This window comes from Brassica rapa, chromosome A07, assembly GCF_000309985.2.
Source record: "Brassica rapa cultivar Chiifu-401-42 chromosome A07, CAAS_Brap_v3.01, whole genome shotgun sequence".
Taxonomy (NCBI): Eukaryota; Viridiplantae; Streptophyta; class Magnoliopsida; order Brassicales; family Brassicaceae; genus Brassica; species Brassica rapa.
The window spans coordinates 5,721,622-5,741,492 of NC_024801.2; the positions used below are offsets into that span (position 1 = coordinate 5,721,622).

Consider the following 19,871-nt stretch of genomic DNA (forward strand, 5'->3'; position numbering starts at 1 on the left):
TCTCTTTAAACAGAACCCGAACAAGATCAAGACCCTTCTTGACTTGCTCCCCTAGCCTCACACGTCCTAAGATCGAATACAAGATCTCTAGAACCTCTACCCCTTAGCCCTTAGTGTTATTCACTCGCTTACAAGCTTAGTGAACTCCACTTTTATGCTAAGAATACAATTCTCTCGACAACCCTAATCCACATGTCGAGTATGACTATATATACAATACAGCCAAGTCGGCTATCCACGCCTATCTATCCAATATTCACTATCTACCCAAATAAGGCAACCCTAAAACCTGTCCAAAGTCTTTAAGAAACTTCCCATCGTGAGATCTCCCTTCTCCAAGGTGAATCTCTTCAAGCTTGCTCCCCAAGATGTCTTCGTATTAACTTCGCCTTGGTCCGCATTCCATTCCTTAAGTCGCAATCTTCATCTTGACTTGTTCATCCGCACGTACACTTCACTGTTACAGACTCTGCTCTATTCACTGATGTACTTGTGTCTGTATCAGAACATCTATCTGATCTTTGCATCTACAATCTCCCCCTTTTAGTTTGGATTCCTCTCAAGTACCTGCACAGATCCACTCAAACAACCACACACATTCGAACACATATATCCTGAATAATATGTGCATTAAACTGAAATGAAGGTTCAAAATATGCAAGTTCAAGAGTTAGAGATAAACATAAAACCAAAACCACAAAAACCAGTAACATTGTTTTATCTCTCACTCCCCCATAATTAAATAAACCGAGAAAAATTAAAATTTTCTCCCCCATAATCTAGTTTTCCCATATTGTAAACTGTTGTCGTTTAACATGAGTTTAAGTTCTTTTCATCATTGTCTCAAACAAGTCTGAGTTACAAAGTTGGGCCTTTATCTGTTCGTAATATATTCTTTCACCGGTGAACTCTTCATGTCCACATCTTAAATCATTTGATCATAAATGTTCCTGATTTGTAGCCCCTCTATAAACCCCATATATGATTCTCATCTTTGATGACCCAATCTGCATATGCACAAAACTCATTGATTCCTCTTAGATTTAACCATCTTCTAGAAAATGTTTTTCTCTGCCTCTCCAGTTCGTCAAACCGGCGTTCCGGCGTCCGTCATGCAACCTTCGAGTATCTCCGTCTTGGTCGTAGTAGTCAGAGCATAGCCTCTGGCTTCCTCGCTTCTGGGATTCATGAACTTCAAGAAAGACAGGGAGTTTGTCGGAATCACGGTTCTCTTCCTTGATGAAAACGTAAGTTAATCTTCGATCTATCACACTTATTTAACATGACTGTTTTAATTGATTTCCTGATTCTTTGTTGAATAATATTATTTGCAGATTCCGTGATTCATGGGTTTACTCCCGTCGGACGTGCTAATCCTTACATGTCATCTTTTGAAAGCAGGTTCCATTGTGAAAGTCTATCGTTTTGAGGTTGCTAGGTGCTCAAGCATGTACAAGATAACTGATCATCCATTCCTAATTTGTTTTATCTCACTAACCATTATTGTTAAAGTCATCACGGGTGCTCCGGAGATCTATCTCCAGTTAAGATTAGACTGTTCGACAATCTCCAAGTGATTGCGAACACAAACCTAGAACTCCCAAGTATATTATCATGTTGCATCTGGGTTGATATTATGTTTTGATATCATAACTGATATTTAAACTCGCAGATGTGGTTGGGCAAATATGTTATGTCCACGGCACTAATCTCACCAAAGAAACAGCTCGAGTCGTTATTCGTCTCTTCATTGATCCCTAAGAAAAAATCAACACATAATTTCCTTTATATTATTGTCTATATTGTGCTAACATCAATAATAAAAAATATTTCATACCCAAGATTTGTGGTTGTCTATTTATCTCCCTTTCTTATCAATCTAATTTTACATAAATCTTTATTTTACAGCTTAAAAGAAATCACAATAACTCAAACAATCAAAACACCAAAAACTAGAATCTCAAAAAGATGCATCATTAATGATCACCTCTCTTTTTGTCTAGTCTTACAAATAAACTTCAAAATAAGTATACCAAACCAATCAAACTCAACAAAAACTCAACGACACATACATTGAGACAACTAAACAAATACAAACTAAACGGCCAGCTGTTTAACAATTTACAAACTACCAAGATCAGTAAAATTACCTAAACAAAAAAGCAGAGTAAGTTACAAACTCTGATAAATACAAATAACAATGATTTTTGTTTACATATTACCCATCAAACAAAAGAGAAACAAACACCGTCACACCAGGAGATACAAGACACAATCCCAACAGACACAAAGGAGGCAAGAACATCTCCACTTGCTCACTCCTCTTGTCTTATGAAAATAGCTTACATGCTCAATGTCAACAGACCAATGCTATTGTCTTCTTATGAAAAATACATATATTCGTTTAAAAGCCATTATAGCCCAAATACTAATTGTCACTCATTTTATAGTTATTTCTACAAGTCTTCATGTATTTGTTTTAAAGGTCCGATAAAAGCAACAAGTTTAAAATTAAAAAAAAAGCATATAATCAACATAATAAGAATAAAATAATATTACTTAATATACACAACTTACACTACCAGACTGGAGAAAAAATATTCAGAAACAAAAGTACTCTCGATAACCTTAATATAATTAATGTAATCTCAACAGTACAAGTAACAAATTAAAAACAAACAAACAATAAGTCTCCAACACCACAAACTATATCAATCAAATTATTAACACAGTTTAGTCTTTCATGAGTGGAGAACATTGCATACACAGTCTTTCATGAGTGGAGAATTATCGCGTCGATGAGTAGGGCTTATGGCCAGACTCTGAATAATAGATATATCCTCTCGTTCTACATATTGATCTAGTATTCGAGTATCCCACTCCTTTGATTCAAAATCGATAAGATTACTGACTAACATCTTTGGATTAACTAATGGGGCTCTGGGCACGCCGGTCTTGCTGGAATCGAAGGAATCCATGGATCTTGCCAAACATTAACTTGGGTGCACTTTACTCATGATGCCCAAGAGTAAAAGTTTTCTTGCCGGTATGAAACTCATCCACACATACGATGGACTATCCACTGCACCGATTCGCAAAGGCAAACTCAATCGATAGTATCTTCCCCGAAGAACTCTCGCCACTAGTGAATCTGGGAATAGTACAAGACGCCAAAGCTGTTTCGCCAGAAGGGCAAGGTTAAATTCGTGGATCATGCGAAAACCAATACCTCCCTCCTCTCTAGGGGCACACATCTTCTCCCATTTAGCCCAGTGGATCCCATGCTTTGGTGGATTTGAACTCCACTAGAATTGTGCGATGGCACTCGCAAGGTTTTCACATATCTCCAAAGGGAGTAGAAACTGAACATGACATATGTCGGAAGAGCTAACAGGATAGATTTTATTAGAACTTCTTTTCCACCTTTTGATAGCCATATCTACCTGTCCATCCATTCACTCTGTGTAGTAGTTTTTCTTTCAAGAACACAAATAGCCTACACTTGGATCCACTAATATCCTCTGGAATTCCTAAGTAGGATCCCATCCCCCCTTCATTTTGGATACCAAGTGTATCTTTAATCAGCTGTCGATCATTAGCAAAAATCCTCTTACCAAAGAGTAATGAGGATTTATGAAAGTTAATACATTGTCCTGATGCTTTCCCATATTTCGTGACTACTTTCATAACTTCTTCATATTCACAGGGTTCTGCCTTACAAAAGAAAAGGCTATCATCAGCAAAGAGAAGGTGTGATACCGAGGGGCAAGCGCATGCGACTCGCGTGCCCGTTATCTTCCCTTGATTCTCTGCATGATTAAGAAGGCTAAAGAGCGCTTCTGTGCATAGAATAAATATGAAAGGAGACAGAGGATCTCCTTGACGTAAACCTCTACCTGGAACAATATTTCCCCTTGCCTCTCCATTCATGAGTACTTTGTACTTGACCGAGGTAATACACTCATAATCAAGCCAATCCATATTTCTGAAAAACCCATATTCCGCATGACAGCGTCAATGAATGACCAATCAATCATATCATATGCTTTACTCATATCCGTCTTTATGCCCATTCTCTTGACTTGTCTACCTTGTTTGGTTCTTAGAGCGTGAAACATCTCCAGAGCTATCATGATATTATCTGTGATCTGTCTCCCTGCAACAAAAACTGACTGGGTTTCTGATATCCGTTGTGGGAGGACCTTCTTCAATCTTTGGCATAAGACCTTATATATTATTTTATAACTGACATTGCACATGCTGATAGGTCTAAATTTTGTCATCTCTTTCGGCTTATCCGTCTGTGGAATTAGGCAGATATTAGTATCATTTAATCCATGCGCCATTGTTCCTTCGAAAAGAAACTGATTAACCATAAGACTTAATTCCTCTTTGACAATATCCCAAAACTTCTGATAGAAAAGAGCCGTCATTCCATCTGGCCCTGGGGCTTTTTCTGGGTGCATTGCGAAAAGAGACAGTTTTACCTCCCATTCAGTTACTAGTCTTGTGAGGTCCTCATTTACTGCCCCAGTAATCGATGTTGATACCTCTGTCAAAGCATCGTCTATATCCTCCGGGTTTGAAGACTCAAAAATTTGCCTGAAATAGCTAGTAGCATTGGCTACTAATCCTTCCTCATCCTCCACCACGTTTCCATTCTCGTCTAGAAGTTGTGTGATCCTATTCCTCGCTCTTTTCTGCTTCACCAGCACATGAAAATATTTAGAGTTCTTATCACCTTCCCTTAACCAGAGAACCGTACTATTCTGTCTCCAAAACATCTCTTCTGCCTTAAGAGCAGTAGTTAGTTCCTTAAGCGCGTCAGCTATTTCCTCAGAGGTAGCATCATCATTTGAATATAGATCCTCCACCTTTTCTTTAAGCTCCTCCACTTGCTTTTCTGTATTCACATTGTTTTGTCTCCTCCATTGACTCAATGCCTTTCTACAACTGGCAATATGATTCATTATATTAGCTTCTGGTGGCAAATCCTCTGACTTCCAACCTTCCAAAATGACTTGCTTTAGTTCTTAATTATCCAACCAGCGTTTATCAAATTTAAATTTCTTTTTCTTTCTCACCGGTTTTGTTTATAGTTAAAAAAAGAATTATTTTATACAGTTTATAATTATCGTACATTATTTTTGTTTGTGTTTCTTTTCATTTATATAATACTGATTCCTTTATTTTTCTCTAGGAGTTACTCACTTTCTCTTGTTCTTTTTTTCTTAACTTATATAAGACTAACTTTATATGTTTCATGTGAATTTACTATACATAGTAATTATGGATGCTGCAATATATGTTAATTGGGTGTTATTTTGTATTGTAATTCTTTGTTGTGTGTGTTTCCAGAAATATGTTGTGTCGGGAACTTAATTTAATAATAGTACGAAAGTGTTAAATACTATTATGTTATTTTATATTCCCATAACTTGTAAACATTATTGTGAGTGCTTAATAAGTTCTTCTTATATTCTTTCTCGACTTGCAGCTGCCACTCCTCTTCGCCTTAGCTCGTTCCAGCTCTCCGTGGTCGGTGCTCCTCACCTCTGTCTGGAGAGGGCTGTTCTGCTTTCTTTTGTTCGGTTATGCTTCTCTGCTTATTCAGTTTTCAGCAGGGAAGTTGAGGAGTCACCACTTTGGGAAAGATTATCTGGTGGTTGAGGTGACAGATCTATTCATTGTAATTGTGTGGCGTTTGGCAGTTCATCGGCGATCTGTCTACCTCTTCTTGTCTCGTCTTAAGTGATCTTTCGATCAAAATGGTGTTTTGGCCTCTCTCTGGTTCGTCTGCTCTTTCTCAATGGCAGGGATTTGAGTACTGTCCCTGCTCCAGTCAAGTGCGGTGGTCAGGGTGCGACGTCTCATTAGTGGCATCTCTTTTCGGCGTGTGCATATTCTCCTTCGTGAGGTTATGCCTAGGCGGATGTCTTGGGTCTGGCGTGAGCACCTCTTCGGTGATGGCTGGGGGTGGCGCTTCAATGTGGTGGAGTTCAGAGTTTCCCCTTTGTTTGCTCTTCGGATCTATCCAGATCTATTATGGTTTCCAGCGTGGCTTCGCTTCAAAGGTTATGGACATGGGATTATTCAATTGAGTTTTGGTCTGCTGCAGTGTTGGTGGTGATTAGGTGTTGAATAGAGGCATCGGTCTGACTTTGGCGGCTCTGTTGCAACCTTGGGAGATGATTCTTCAGGATTTTATAGCTTGAGGATGCTGGCCGGAGGCAACTTCTCTGATTGCTAGTAGAAGCTCCTATGCCGCCGGGTGTAGCTTGATCTTCTGAAGTTGGTTCGTTTTCATAGTTCTTGGAGAAGCTATAGGCTATTCTCACTTGCGAGGTTTAAGGGCAGGTCTCGGAAAGAGGAGCTCTTGGCAACAAAGATGAGGATTCCAGTTCTTTGGATCTGCGGCAACTTTGCAAATGTTCGAGTTCTATACTCGGAATTGGTGCTTTATCATCCATGATCCCCTTAATTTATTTTTAGGTGTTTTTTGTTTGTTGCTTTTGCTTGTTTTTCTTTGTAGCTTTAGTCTTTATTGTAGTTTTTAGTTTTTCTGTTTTTTTATTTTCTCTGTATTCTGTCAAATATTTAAAATTTGTTATAAAATTTAATAATCTACCAATTTTTTTTTTGTGCACCGATTTTTTAAGTTCTCATTTCTTTGATTATATGTGGGAGTGCATATTGTGTTTTCTTTGGTGGACCTTTTATTTCTCTGTCTATTTTTGTGTATCATTTTAAGTTATGATTTTTTTTTTTTGACGTCAAAAGGCCATTCTATTACTCAAACTTGAGGTGGTCTGGGTAACCAAACCGGAATAGAACAACCAACAAAATGTAATTCTCTATGGAAAGATCTAGCAGTCTTAGCTAAAAAATCAGCAGTCCGATTGTGCGTCCGTGGAACGTGAGAGATGTTGAAAGCTGGGAAGCATATCTGTAGCGTTCCTATCCTCTCCAATTCTGTCGAAAAGCTTGGCCATGCCTGAGGGTCCTTTACCATTGCAATCAGTTCCTTACAATCTGTTCCAAAGCTCTGACAGGTCGAATATTGTAGCATGTTCTCCATCGCCCACCGTAGTGCTTCTACTTCCGAGTGTAAGGCTGATTCACGTCGGGGAAGGTTCCTTGCTCCCATAAGTTGAGTCTCCCCAGAGCTATCCATCCATGCCCATCCGCTTCCACTAAAGTTAGCAGAAGATGTCCAAGAGCCATCTAACAAGCAAATATTCCTCAAGCGTACGACTTGGGGTTCCTCACTTATATTATCTTGTGCCTCAGTTTGTACCACATCATTCGCATCAAACCAAGCTTGGCATTCACTCTCTGCATGTCTAACTAGTTCCAATGGATCTCTGTCTGTTCCCCTAAAGAGTTTTTCATTCCTAGCCTTCCAAATGTACCATATTATCCAGGGATATGGATCCCTATCATACTCTGGCCCAATGATACTATTCTTCCTCCAGAATAGATAATCCATATTTGTGTAGACGCTCGAAACCGGGAAAATATTTGGGCCTGTCGGAGTTGATGATAAAGACCATGCTTGAAGAGCTGGTGGACATTCAAAAATTGCATGTGTGACGGTCTCCTCCACTTCTCCACATCTTGGGCAGTAATTATCACACCTCATATTGCGTCTAATTAAGTTCCTCGTTACTGCCACGTGACCAGTTACCAACTGCCATATAAGATGACATATCTTCGTAGGAGCCTTTAATTTCCACGCAAAGGCTTGGAGCTTTGTAATACTAGGCTCTAAAACATCCTTTTCCTCTGTTATCTTTAATAGATTCTGGGCCACCCAATATCCAGATTTGACCGTGTATTGTCCATTCCTTGTAAAGTCCCAGCAGAAGGTATCACGACGATGAGTTGAACTTATTGCCAAACTCCTTATGAATGGTATATCCGCAAGATGAACATAATTCTCCAATAGTCCCACATCCCAATCCTTTGATTCCTGATCAATAAGATCGCTTATTCTCATATTAGGATGCATCACTGGAGCTATGGGGACAGCAGGCCTCGCGGGGCTCAATGGGATCCATGGATCCACCCACACCTTAACTTCATAGCCTGAATGTTTCTTCTGCCTAATACCCAGTAGTAGCAATTTTCTTGCAGCAGAAATGCTAGTCCACACATATGATGGGCTAGTCACAGCGTTTACTCTCAAGGGAGAGCTCAAATTATAATATCTTCCCCGTAAAACTCTAGCGACCAGAGAATTAGGGACCTGTACTAGTCTCCACATTTGCTTAGCCAGAAGAGCCAGATTGAACTCATGGATCATTCGGAAACCAATTCCACCCTCCTCTCTTGGTAGGCACACTTTTTCCCATTTTGCCCAGTGTATTCCTCTCTTAGGTGGATTCGAGCTCCACCAGAACTGGGCGATGGCACTAGCTAAATTTTCACATATCTCCAATGGGAGCAGGAAAGTCGACATGACGTATGTCGGAAGAGCAAGCAGGATGGATTTGATCAACACCTCCTTTCCACCTTTTGAGAGCCATCTACCTGTCCATCCATTCACTCTATGCATCAGCTTATCTTTCAGGAATGCAAAAAGCTTGCATTTAGATCCACTTATGTCTTCGGGAATGCCCAAGTATGTTCCCATTCCACCTTCATTCTGTATCCCAAGTGCATCTTTAATCTCTTGTCTAGTAGTTGCATTAATCCGCTTACCGAAGAGTAAGGACGATTTGTCAAAGTTGATACATTGACCAGATGCCTTGCCATATCTTCTGACTACTTTCATAACTTCTTCACATTCACGGGGCTCCGCCTTACAGAAGAAAAGGCTATCATCAGCAAAGAGAAGGTGGGATACCGACGGACACGTGCGTGTAACACGCATCCCTGTTATCTTCCCTTGTATCTCTGCATGATTAAGAAGGCTAGCGAGCGCTTCCGTGCATAGAATAAAAATGAAAGGAGACAGAGGATCTCCTTGGCGTAAACCTCTACCTGGAGTAATATTTCCTCTTGGTTCTCCATTCATGAGAACCTTATATTTCACCGATGTAATGCATCGCATGACCCAGCTGATCCAAATTTCTGAGAAACCCATCTTACGCAGGACAACTTCAATAAAAGACCACTCCATCCTATCATATGCTTTGCTCATGTCTGTCTTGATGGCCATCCTTTTATTCCGTCCACTTGGCTTCGTTCGCAATGCGTGGAACATTTCCTGAGCGATCATAACATTATCAGAAATCTGTCTCCCAGCAACAAAGGCTGACTGGATTTCTGATATCAAGCCTGGTAGTACTTTTTTTAACCTCTGGCATAAGACTTTAGAGATAATCTTGTAGCTGACATTGCACATACTAATGGGCCTAAACTGAGCCATCGCATTTGGCTTCATTACCTTCGGGATGAGACATATATTTGTATCATTCAGTCCTTTCGCCACCACCCCCTCAAAGAGGAAATTATTAACCATAAGAGTTAGATCCTCTTTTACTATGTCCCAGAATTTCTGGTAAAAAAGTGCAGTCATCCCATCTGGTCCTGGAGCCTTCTCTGGATGCATGGCAAAAAGCGCTAATTTGACTTCCCATTCAGAGATCGGGGCTGTAAGGTTAGCATTCATATCACCAGTGATCGTTGTTGGAACTTGAGCTAGCGCCTCCTCAATTTCCTCCTGATTCGATGATTCAAAAATCTGCCTAAAATAGCTAGTAGCAATGGCTACTAGTCCTTCTTCATCCTCAACAACATTTCCATTCTCATCCAAGAGCTGTGTGATCTTATTCCTTGCTCTTCTTTGCTTCGTCAAAGCATGGAAAAATTTTGTATTTCTATCTCCTTCTCTCAACCAAAACACCCGACTCTTCTGTTTTCAGAACATCTCTTCTGCTTTAAGGGCATCTGAGAGTTCCTTTAAGGCTGCTGCAATTTCCTCAGTTGTGGCACTATCATGTGCATACAAACCTTCAACTTTTTCTTTAAGCTCCTCCACTAATTTTGCCGAATTGACATTATTTTGCCTTCGCCATTCACTCAATGCTCTCCTGCAGCTGGAAATATGTTCCATGATAGACGCATTGGGGGGAGATCAGGGGATTTCCATCCCTCAAGGATAACTTGCCGTAGCTCTTCATTATCCAGCCATCTTTTGTCAAACTTAAACTTTTTGGATCTTCTCGTGGGCTTTATGAGTATGTCTGCAAGAATCGGACGATGGTCCGATCCCCATAGCCTCATATACTTTACAGCCGAGTGGGGAAACTTCTCATGCCAGTCTGCATTTCCTACAGCTCTGTCTAAACGACATCGGACTGTTGATCCTCCTGCCCTCTTCCCCACCCAAGAAAGCATCTCACCTGTGAAAGGAAATTCCAGCATACCACAATCATTAAGCATCTGCTTAAAAGGAAGAAAAGAACTATCAGGGCGTTGTCGTCCTCCTGCTTTCTCATCATGACATGTTATTTCATTAAAATCTCCTATCATGAACCAAGGTCCATTTCTTGTTGTTGAGAAACGCGTAAGACGTTCCCAAACTTGTTCTCTTCTTTCTAATACAGGGTCTCCATAAACAAACGTCATATAGACTTTTATTCCATCAATGACTGCCTCAATGTCAATCATACGATTATTTGAAAATAAAACATTAACTTGAAATTCATCCATAAAAAATAAAGCTAAACCTCCGCTGAGTCCAAGTGGCTCAACAGTAAACAAATGATCAAATCCTAAGTCGGTCTGAATGTTTTGCAACAACAGCCGTTTATTCTTCGTCTCAGAAAGGAACACAAGTCCTGGGCGATGCTTCTGACACATCTCCTTAAGGCGTCGAACTGTGAGGTTGTTCCCAATCCCTCGACAGTTCCAACTGAGTGTCTTCATGGATGATGTCTGGAGGTGTTTTTGGACCCCTCCAAACCAGAATCGCTGCATGAACTGTCCCTATGAATCCTTTTCTGTCCAGAATGATGAGTTTCTGAGCGTTGTACGTCGCGAGAAGATGATCTACGCAGCTTCGGAGATCCCCGACGGAGGAACTCTGCTTTCTTTTTTGGAAGGCCGAGAGGGATGCCAGCCCTGCTTCCAAATTTGCGTGAAGACGTAGCTTTAGGTTTCCCTATCATAGCCTCCACACCCTTGGCTCCATCAGTTTCCGCGGCCTTTGTGGCTTCAGCATCCATGTCCATGAGTTCATCCCCCAGCAAGTCATCATCATTATCCACAACCATCAAGGAATCCTCACGATCCCCTTCCTCCATATTACTTGTGCCAATGATCTCCATGCCATTCAAAGCTCCTATTATCTGAGAATCATCCAGCTGGTCTTTCTCCTTAGGAGAGAAAGACAGTAGGCGAACTGTTTCTCTATCTCTTTTAGTAACATTTCCATCACTTCCCTGTCGAGACGGAGTTACAATCGTACTTGCAATCTTTTTCTGCTACTGCGATCCTCCATGTCTATATCCGCTGACCTTTGAGGAGGCGGGCTGGCCGTCAGCGTTGAGGTCATTCCATGAGCATAAGGCTCACAGCTTATCATCTCCAGGCCCCGGCGTTTCTCCGTTTTCTCCTTAACCTCCCATGCTTGAGTTTGTTGTTTCTGATAAGGTGCGTACCTTTTGTTGCGACGTGAGAAGCTCGAGTTGTATCTGTTCTCTTTGCCACCTTGCTTTCTCAAAAAGCTTTCATTATAAGCCTCAGAACGATAATAACCAGCCCTAGCATCATTCATGAAGCCACCATCATGCATATGTTTCCTTAGAGGTGATATACTGCGACGGCTTCCCTTACCGTAACGATCAGAACGTGAATAGGACTCGTATCTGACATAAGGTTTCTGGTCTCGCGGCAACGGCTCTCGAGATGTTTTGACAGTAGGTAGCTGAACCCTTTCAAAGACACCAGTTCGCTCACCACGATCTCTTTCAACTGGAAACTTCATCGGACAATAAGCCACTTCATGAGTCAACATCCCACAAGATGAACAATGTTTGAAGAGCTTATCGTAATGAATTTGAATCGAGACCTCCTCTCCTCCAGGTGATGCTATCTTCCGTGTGAATGTTAGCGGTTTCCTAGTGTCAACGTCAATCAGCATGCGTCCTGCCGAGAGTTCGACAGTGTCAATATGGCCAAGCCTGCCTCCAATGTTCCTTAGGTTTTTGATCGTCCATAAATGTAATGGAATGCCTGTAATCTCAACCCAGAAAGGGATGATCCAAGGGTAATCGTCGTGAACAACGGGTTCCCAACGAACAAGCACGAACATTCAGAAATTGTAGTGAAACGGCCCTTGACGAAGGACCGACTGAGGATCATCTTCACTCATAAAGTTGAGGAGAAACTTCCCACTTCCAAGGTCATTAGCTGTGATCCTATCGTGCATCTTCCACTGCGCCGGCATGGTTTGGATCAGCTTGATCACGGATTGTTTCTTAGGGTTTAAGATCTTCCCGATCAGTGACATACGATAATCCTTAATGGTAGGAGAATCATCTTCATCCGTTAGTTGGATAGGTTCATCGTCGTTGTCGTAACATATACGTTTCCCTTTTATATCAGCAATATGAGCTGAGAGTTGTCGATTCATCCTTTGGCTTGGTACGAGACTATTTGCCGGCAGACCCACTCAAAATCGAAAGATGATATCGAGATCGAAAGGTGAGAACGAAGGGTTGATCACAACGAAGATTATAATCAAAACTCCGGTACATGAACGGTGAGGCTCTCGTCAGGTAAAGGATGACTGAGAGGTAATTTATTGTCAAAGAACAACAGATCTGTCAATGGATCAAATCCCTAAGAGGATCTGATCAAGCCGCCATGGAGTCGCCCTTGGAGTCGCCAAAGAGAAAACCCTATTTGCTTTTATTTTTAAGTTATGATTTAACGATGGGGTTATTATATATATTTTTTCTTAATGAAAAACATGTGAAGTTGTGAATCTAGAGTTTATATAAACTAATATTGACGATTTATTTTATTTATAAATTTTTTAATATTATCATTATTATTACTTTTAAATATAATTACAAGAAAACTAAAATTTTTTTTTTGAAACACAAGTAAACTAAAGAATATAAAACTAAATTGTTACACAAACGTTTTTTTGGAACGCTACATTTAAATCATCAAAGTTATACCGGTAAACCATCTGTTACAAGGCCTGTTTCCCAATAAGTCAGCATCAGAATTCCTTCCAGGTTCGAATGGTATGCAGATCAAGAAAATGCAGATCAAACCCAAAACGCAGATCTAGCAGAACAAATGCAGATCAAGCAGAACAAACGCAGATCAAGCAGATCATACAGAACAAATACAGATCTAACTCGTTAAGCTAATTTATCGAATTAGTGTATTTAACCAAATGTTAAAAATAATTTTGTAAATTAAATATCTAAAACAAAAATACAAATTCTTATGAATTATTATTTTGATTAATTTAATAAATATAAATAAAATTTAAACATTATATAAAATGTGAACACAATTACAAAAAAAAACCGAAAACAAAAAAAAGTATTATGATTCTAATAAATATATTGAAACTTAAAAAATAGATAAAATTCATTAAAATGACAAAGAGTATTCCATTTCCTTTTAATTATTTTTATAGTCCAAATTAAAATCTAACTATGATCTAAAGACGTTAATTAGGGCTGGACATAAAATTTTTAACCTGAATTTTGTTCCAAACCCGAACCGAAAAAATGACTTGTATCAAGTCCAAAATGTAAAAAATACATGAATGGGTTTTGTAGGGTGTTATAAAACATATCCGAACCGAAAGTGTTATAAACTGTCCCAAACAGGTGAAAAATCTAAAAAATATCTGAAAAAATGATCTGAATAAATGTAGGAGCAAAAAATATCTAAACAAAATACAACTTACTATATATAAGTAATAAAATCAGGTATAACATACAGAAACTAAATTATAAGAAAATTATGAATATACCAAATAAATATATATTATTTACTATAGTCTGATTTATTTTATTGATTTAGTATGTTTTCTTAGTATATGTGAAAATACTAATAAACGTTATCTTTAACGAACAAAAATAATATGTAAGAGAAAAAACATGTTTGATATTTTTCATTGTGCATGCATTCATTAAATTTCTAGTTTTAGTTTTAGTTGTTACAAGTTTTCCAATATATGTAATCAATATATGAATTATCAATAAAATGCATGAATTCATTTACTGATTTAGTTTTTATACACAACTATTAATTCATTTATTTATTAATTATCAAAAATAGAAATAAAAATAATTATAAGATATATGTTTTATATTTTTCAAAACACTATATATGATTAATTAGTGAAGTTATATATTTTCTATTATACAAAAAAAAATAACAGCATAAATAGTTATTATATAAAAACTATGAATATGTAATGAGAATATAAATAATTGTATATGAAAATATTATAGTATATAATATATCTTTACAAAGTGAAAAGATAAACTATTAAACCATATTTGAGAATCTTTAGTTTGAAAAAACATAATAAGTAGTTAATTAATTGTAGACAAAACAAATATTTAACTAATTAAAAAAAAAAGTGAAAACAGGGATTGGTCACCTTCATCACCACCGCTAGTTTTTCCCTTGTACATGCAGGATTTGTATTAAAATGTTCTGGATACAGTCCATAATTATTTTATTATTTTTTCTTGTCCTCCTTTTAAAATCGTGAATGAGTACTAATTGCAGATTGGACTACATAACATTTTCTCCCGCTTTTGTTCTGCTTTTTCTCTGCGTCACATTCAGACCTAGGAATCAAATATTAGTTTTAATTTTTTTTTGATGATCTGGACACTTTTAATGGTGAGAAAAGTCTGTTATTAATTTATTATGTAATAGACCGAATGGTGGTAGATACGTGGACTCTCGAGTCTGTTTGTGGCCACACAAGTTAAGATAATTTGGTTAGAAACTAAAATGTCACAGACAATTTAATGCTAATGGGTTGGTGGGCTCCTTGCTCTGGAATAACCTAGACTACTGAAAATCAGACAACTATAAAGAAAAGTCTGAAAATCGGACCTAAACGAATCTTATGTAAAGAAATATATCAGGAAAAAATTGTAGGCAAATTATTAAGGTCTTTTAAATTTTATACAAAGTAAGAATTCATTTTTCAAATTTAGGTAAATTTGAAACAACAAAAAGTGATACTAAAAGATATAGTTTTGAGTATTTTTATTTAAAGAAATAAATGATATACAAGGTTATATAATATCAAGTTATAACGTTAAAAATGAAATCATATATATATATATGTATATATATATATATATTATTTCTATTATATGATATTGGTTCACTACAAACAATACGTACTATTTAAAGAAATCGCATAATATTGTTGATTGAATCAAACAATTTATAATTTAAGCCATTTCTCAAAAAAAAAAAAAACAATTTATAATTTTACGAAAATTAAGATTTATAATTTAAAATTTGTTGCTAAATTATTTAATTTTGATAGTATATTATTAACTTGCTGCAATTTTGAAACGCATGTAATTTGTTGGGGAAAATTAAAAAAATAAAACAATACCGTCCTACGGTTAATGCATTTTCAATACCTTTTTATTCTGTCCATGGATCCTTTTCCGTGTAACAGCCGGTCCGTTAATTTTACGTAGGTGCAAAAATATTATTTATTAACTCCACAATCACTACATAAACTTTTTACATGCTTTGGTCTCATTTACATGATATCACTTATCATTTAATGATAAGTTATTCCATCTTTTCGCTATTCCAGTTGAAACACATTTAACTTTAGAGTTCTTTCTGGATGTGTGACCGGAAAAGTAAGTGCATTTTAATGACAAAGATAGCCAAATCAATCATCTTAAGACTTTCAACATATACCACAAATCACGATGTTACAATTCACCATCTCTCATAACGGAACATCCTCGTTGTGCCTCATGATCGTAATCCATGTTAGGTATGCTGAAAGGGCCTGGGTATGATGATGTAACAGTTGTTGCAGGATATGCAGATACAGGGAAGGCATTGAATCAGGTTTCTCAGACATCAACACCAGGATGGACAACATGTTCACCGAGCTGAATACAAAGTATGATATTGTGAGCAATCGCATAAAGATGATTGATGTACAACTTGCTCAAACAGCTGAGAGTGTTAAAAGGCAGCAAGGTATGCTTCATGGAAAGAGTGCGATGAATCCTAGGGTTGAGAACTGTAATGCAACAGAGCTGAGATGTGAAAAAGCTGAGGAAAAAGATCCAGAGCAACTGTCTGCTAAGACTGCTCTAGGCGCAGAAGAAAGAATAGAGCAGCTTGCTAGCTCTGAAGTGACTGCTCCCGACGAACCTATTGAGATTTCACCAGTGCGAGTCTATGTTCCTAAGGTTCCATATCCAATTCCACCTAGACATTTGATGGATCCCATTAGTGCAGAACAACTGGCCGGGTTTATGAAGATGGTGAGAAGGCTTCCTCAAAATATCTCATTTGAACATGCTTGGGAGATTCGACCATTGCATTTGTTCTTCAAAAACTGCAGAGAATCTCGGGAGAAAATCAAGGCACTCTTTACTGAAGCACTGACACCATCGCTGAAGGTACTGCCTAAGGTTGATGACCCTGGAAATTTGTTTTTCCTTGTTCCATTGCTGGAGTGGAATTCAAGGAAGCTCTTTGTGAGTATGGGTCTAGTGTAAACCTTGTCTCAAAAGCGATTGTAGACGAGCTGGGCATTGTTGATGTGTGTAAACCTTGTCTCAAAAGCGATTGTAGACGAGCTGGGCATTGTTGATGTTGAGCCTTCTCAGGTGAAGCTGGCTTTTACCAACTCTTCCATGGCAGTCCCTTATAAAACTATTCACAATCTTCCTGTCCAGGTTGGGGACTGCATGCTCCATACCGAATTTCAGGTTGTTGATATGAGCAAAGATCATGAGATGCCTTTGATCTTTGGGAGGTCATTTATGGCTACAGTTGGAGCAAATCGAGCAATAATCGACCTGCCTAATAAGAGAGTCTCCTTCTCCAACATCATCAAGAAGGTTTTCTACAAGGCTGTCCCAATCAGATCACAAATTCGATATGCCTCTTGCATCTCAATGGTTAATGGAGAACAGTTGAAAAGTGTTCCTAAAGTGTTTGGAAAAAAGGCTGAGATCAAAGAAGTCCTGGATGGAGATCCTCACACTGATACAAAGAAACTCAGTGGAAATGCAAAGGTGGATGAAAAAGTCCACAAGAAAAGGCTCAAGGGTGCCCTATGATGAGTTTGATACCTCGCTTGTGTGATGAGAATGTATTGAGTATGAGGTAAAGTGCAAGGGAACCTCTAAACCTTTCTCTAAAGTCAGAGTAATTCTCACACATGAGCTGAAAGAGAAAGAAGAAGCTGTTATGAAAGGGTTGTTGAGCAAAGTCTTGAAGCTGAATATGTCTAATTGTGGAGCTTGTTTTGGAACAAGCCGTCAGGCTCAACCCGACTGATCCATGTCTCCAAGTCAAGCTAGTGACTTAAACCAAGCTCTTGGTGGGAGGTAACCCACTGGTAAGTGTAAATATAAGTTGGTTTTGTTTTTGTTTGTTTATTTTTCATTTTAGTTTATTGAGTCTCAGGTCAAAAAACAGAAAAATACGAAATACTCAAAAATTCTAGGTTGTTGAAGGAGCGACTGCTCCAGGCGGAGATCTTGCAATGGAACACCCAGAATTTTCGTGGACCGCCTGCTCCACTCAGGTAAGTATCTCACAAAAAAAATATATTTATTCTTGTTTTCACTTTCTCTCTGATTTATTTCACACCAGGGACGTTGTGAAGTAAGTCTGGGGAGTGTTTCGTCGTTTATTAACTTGTTTCTTTATTTTTTTTTTTTCTTTTGGGTCAGTTTGAGTCAGTTTTTAGGATTGAGTCAGTCGAAATTTTGTGGGAATTAGAACCTTATTTTGTGCTGATCACTAACCACCTCGTTCTTTAGTTATCTTATTCAGTAACCTTAATAGTGGCGAAAGACACACATGTGGACCTGGAACACCCTGACATATCTCACTTGATTCTCTAGAAGTTCTCAGCCGATCAGTTTACACTGGGTAGACTTAACTCCACCTAACTTGAACCTAATATTGACTGAAATTCTTCCTGTTATGGGCATTAGATCAGGGAAACGAGAACTGATATCATTCAAATTACCCTAAGGAATGATTTTACTCTCTCAAATAAAAGGTTCAATTGTAGTACTTAGGGATCGAATCAACAAGGAGGTAGGGAACCTAATAAATCTAATCAGACTAGTTAAGCTAGATGGTTTAATTGTTTAAATGTAAAGTTGCAGTTGTTTGAGCACGCAATTTCTCGATTGATTGGTTGAGGTTTTGGTGCTTAAAAGAAAATAGTAGACCTAGGGTTTTATTCAAGAAATTTGGAGTTATAATCCTATAGATGCCTAACAAGTTGCATGCATGATATTGTAGAGCTCAACACTTATAAAAGAACCACTAGGCTCTCGCTTTCTAGATTCGTCTATTGACCAGTATCGATCGATGATTCCATACGAATATCGATCGATGCACTATTCGAAACGTCGACTGATTAATCTATTTGAACAACGATCGACGTTGTTGGTCAAGCGTTAATGCGCGGGTTGAATGTGCTCACTAAGCTCACTAGATCAGCTCTCGCCTTACTCTTAGCAAGATCTTAGCTCAATTAGAATGGTTTCAGGATGAGATGAAAGCTTACGCTTATACCTAACAATCCTAGGGAAAGTTCTAGGTAGCTAATCTAGAATCAGGCATTATTGATTAATATCACAACTTAGCAATCTATAGTTGGGGCTAATCCCTTATAACCTTTTTAAACTCTAAAATCTAACAAGGGAACTACTCAGACATGACTAAGCAATTCATAACAGCAAATAGGTATAAAATCTGCATTAGAATAATAGATAAATATAAATGGAGTTCCAATCACAAATAACTTTGGATCTTCTCTTCAATATACTAAAAATCCTAGAAAACCATTGCTGTGAAAATAGTAAAACAAGAAAAGCACACTTTGTCTCTAACATGTTGACAAAGTTTATATAATTAGGTTAAAACTCTTCAGGGGTAATCTTATAAATTGGTGAAGACTTGGGCTCTAAGTCGGCTGTGACCAAACATGCTTTCTGCGCGCTTCGCTATCGATCGATGTCAAGATGTGAGCATCGATCGATTATTCCTCTTCAATATCGACCAATGGTCGAGCTCGATGGTCATCTCGGGTGCTTACTCGAAATATCTCCAAAATGCTCCAAAATCATCACTTTCCTCCAAATCACTCCTGATCCTATAAATACTCTAAATAGACTCTATAATATAATAATTAGTAATTAAGAAACTTATAAACCACGGGTAAAAGTGGGTCAAATCCATGGTCTATCAAGAACATACTCAGAACTTCTTATCCTTTTTATCCATCTTTCTGATCCTGAGTGGCTAGCTCATCTTTAGCTAGTGCCCACCCTGCACCTCAGTCTTTATTCCACTTTCATGCATTTGTTTTTCAGTGTCATATGTGTAGATATGTCCAAAAAGGTCAGAGAGGAAAGCATCAACGCAACTTCTTACTCGGTTCCAGGGACCGAACTCAGGGTTCCTTCTAGCAGGGACCTGGAGTGTTCCCTTATCGGGGACCCGAGGGTCTTGGTCCTGCCTGGAGGCTGGAGGAAATGATAACGGGGTATTTTTCCCCAATAGTTTGCCCCTTATTTCTAGATTTTGTCATCGAAGTCGGCGAATAATCTGTACACTCCAGTCAACCGGGGTTGCTCATTCTCAGCAGGCTCCCCTTAGGCAGGACCCTGTTCCATTGATCTTGCTATCCT

The 19,871-nt window shown here is 38.4% G+C and overlaps 3 protein-coding genes across 3 annotated transcripts in view; 1 reads left to right on the top strand and 2 right to left on the bottom strand.

Moving 5' to 3' along the window:
- The window catches only part of LOC117126544, a 391,277-nt gene that overhangs the window by 101,380 nt on the left and 270,026 nt on the right, over positions 1-19,871 (bottom strand). The window lies entirely within an intron of this gene.
- Positions 5,843-10,875, bottom strand: LOC117126799. The gene is made up of 6 exons (XM_033275912.1): positions 10,677-10,875; positions 10,115-10,349; positions 9,873-10,043; positions 8,986-9,788; positions 7,010-8,781; positions 5,843-6,040 (listed from the first exon to the last, which is right to left on the bottom strand). Exons 1-6 carry the CDS (start codon positions 10,873-10,875, stop codon positions 5,843-5,845), a joined length of 3,378 nt encoding a protein of 1,125 aa, XP_033131803.1.
- Positions 16,071-17,276, top strand: LOC117126800. The gene is made up of 2 exons (XM_033275913.1): positions 16,071-16,688; positions 16,734-17,276. Exons 1-2 carry the CDS (start codon positions 16,071-16,073, stop codon positions 17,274-17,276), a joined length of 1,161 nt encoding a protein of 386 aa, XP_033131804.1.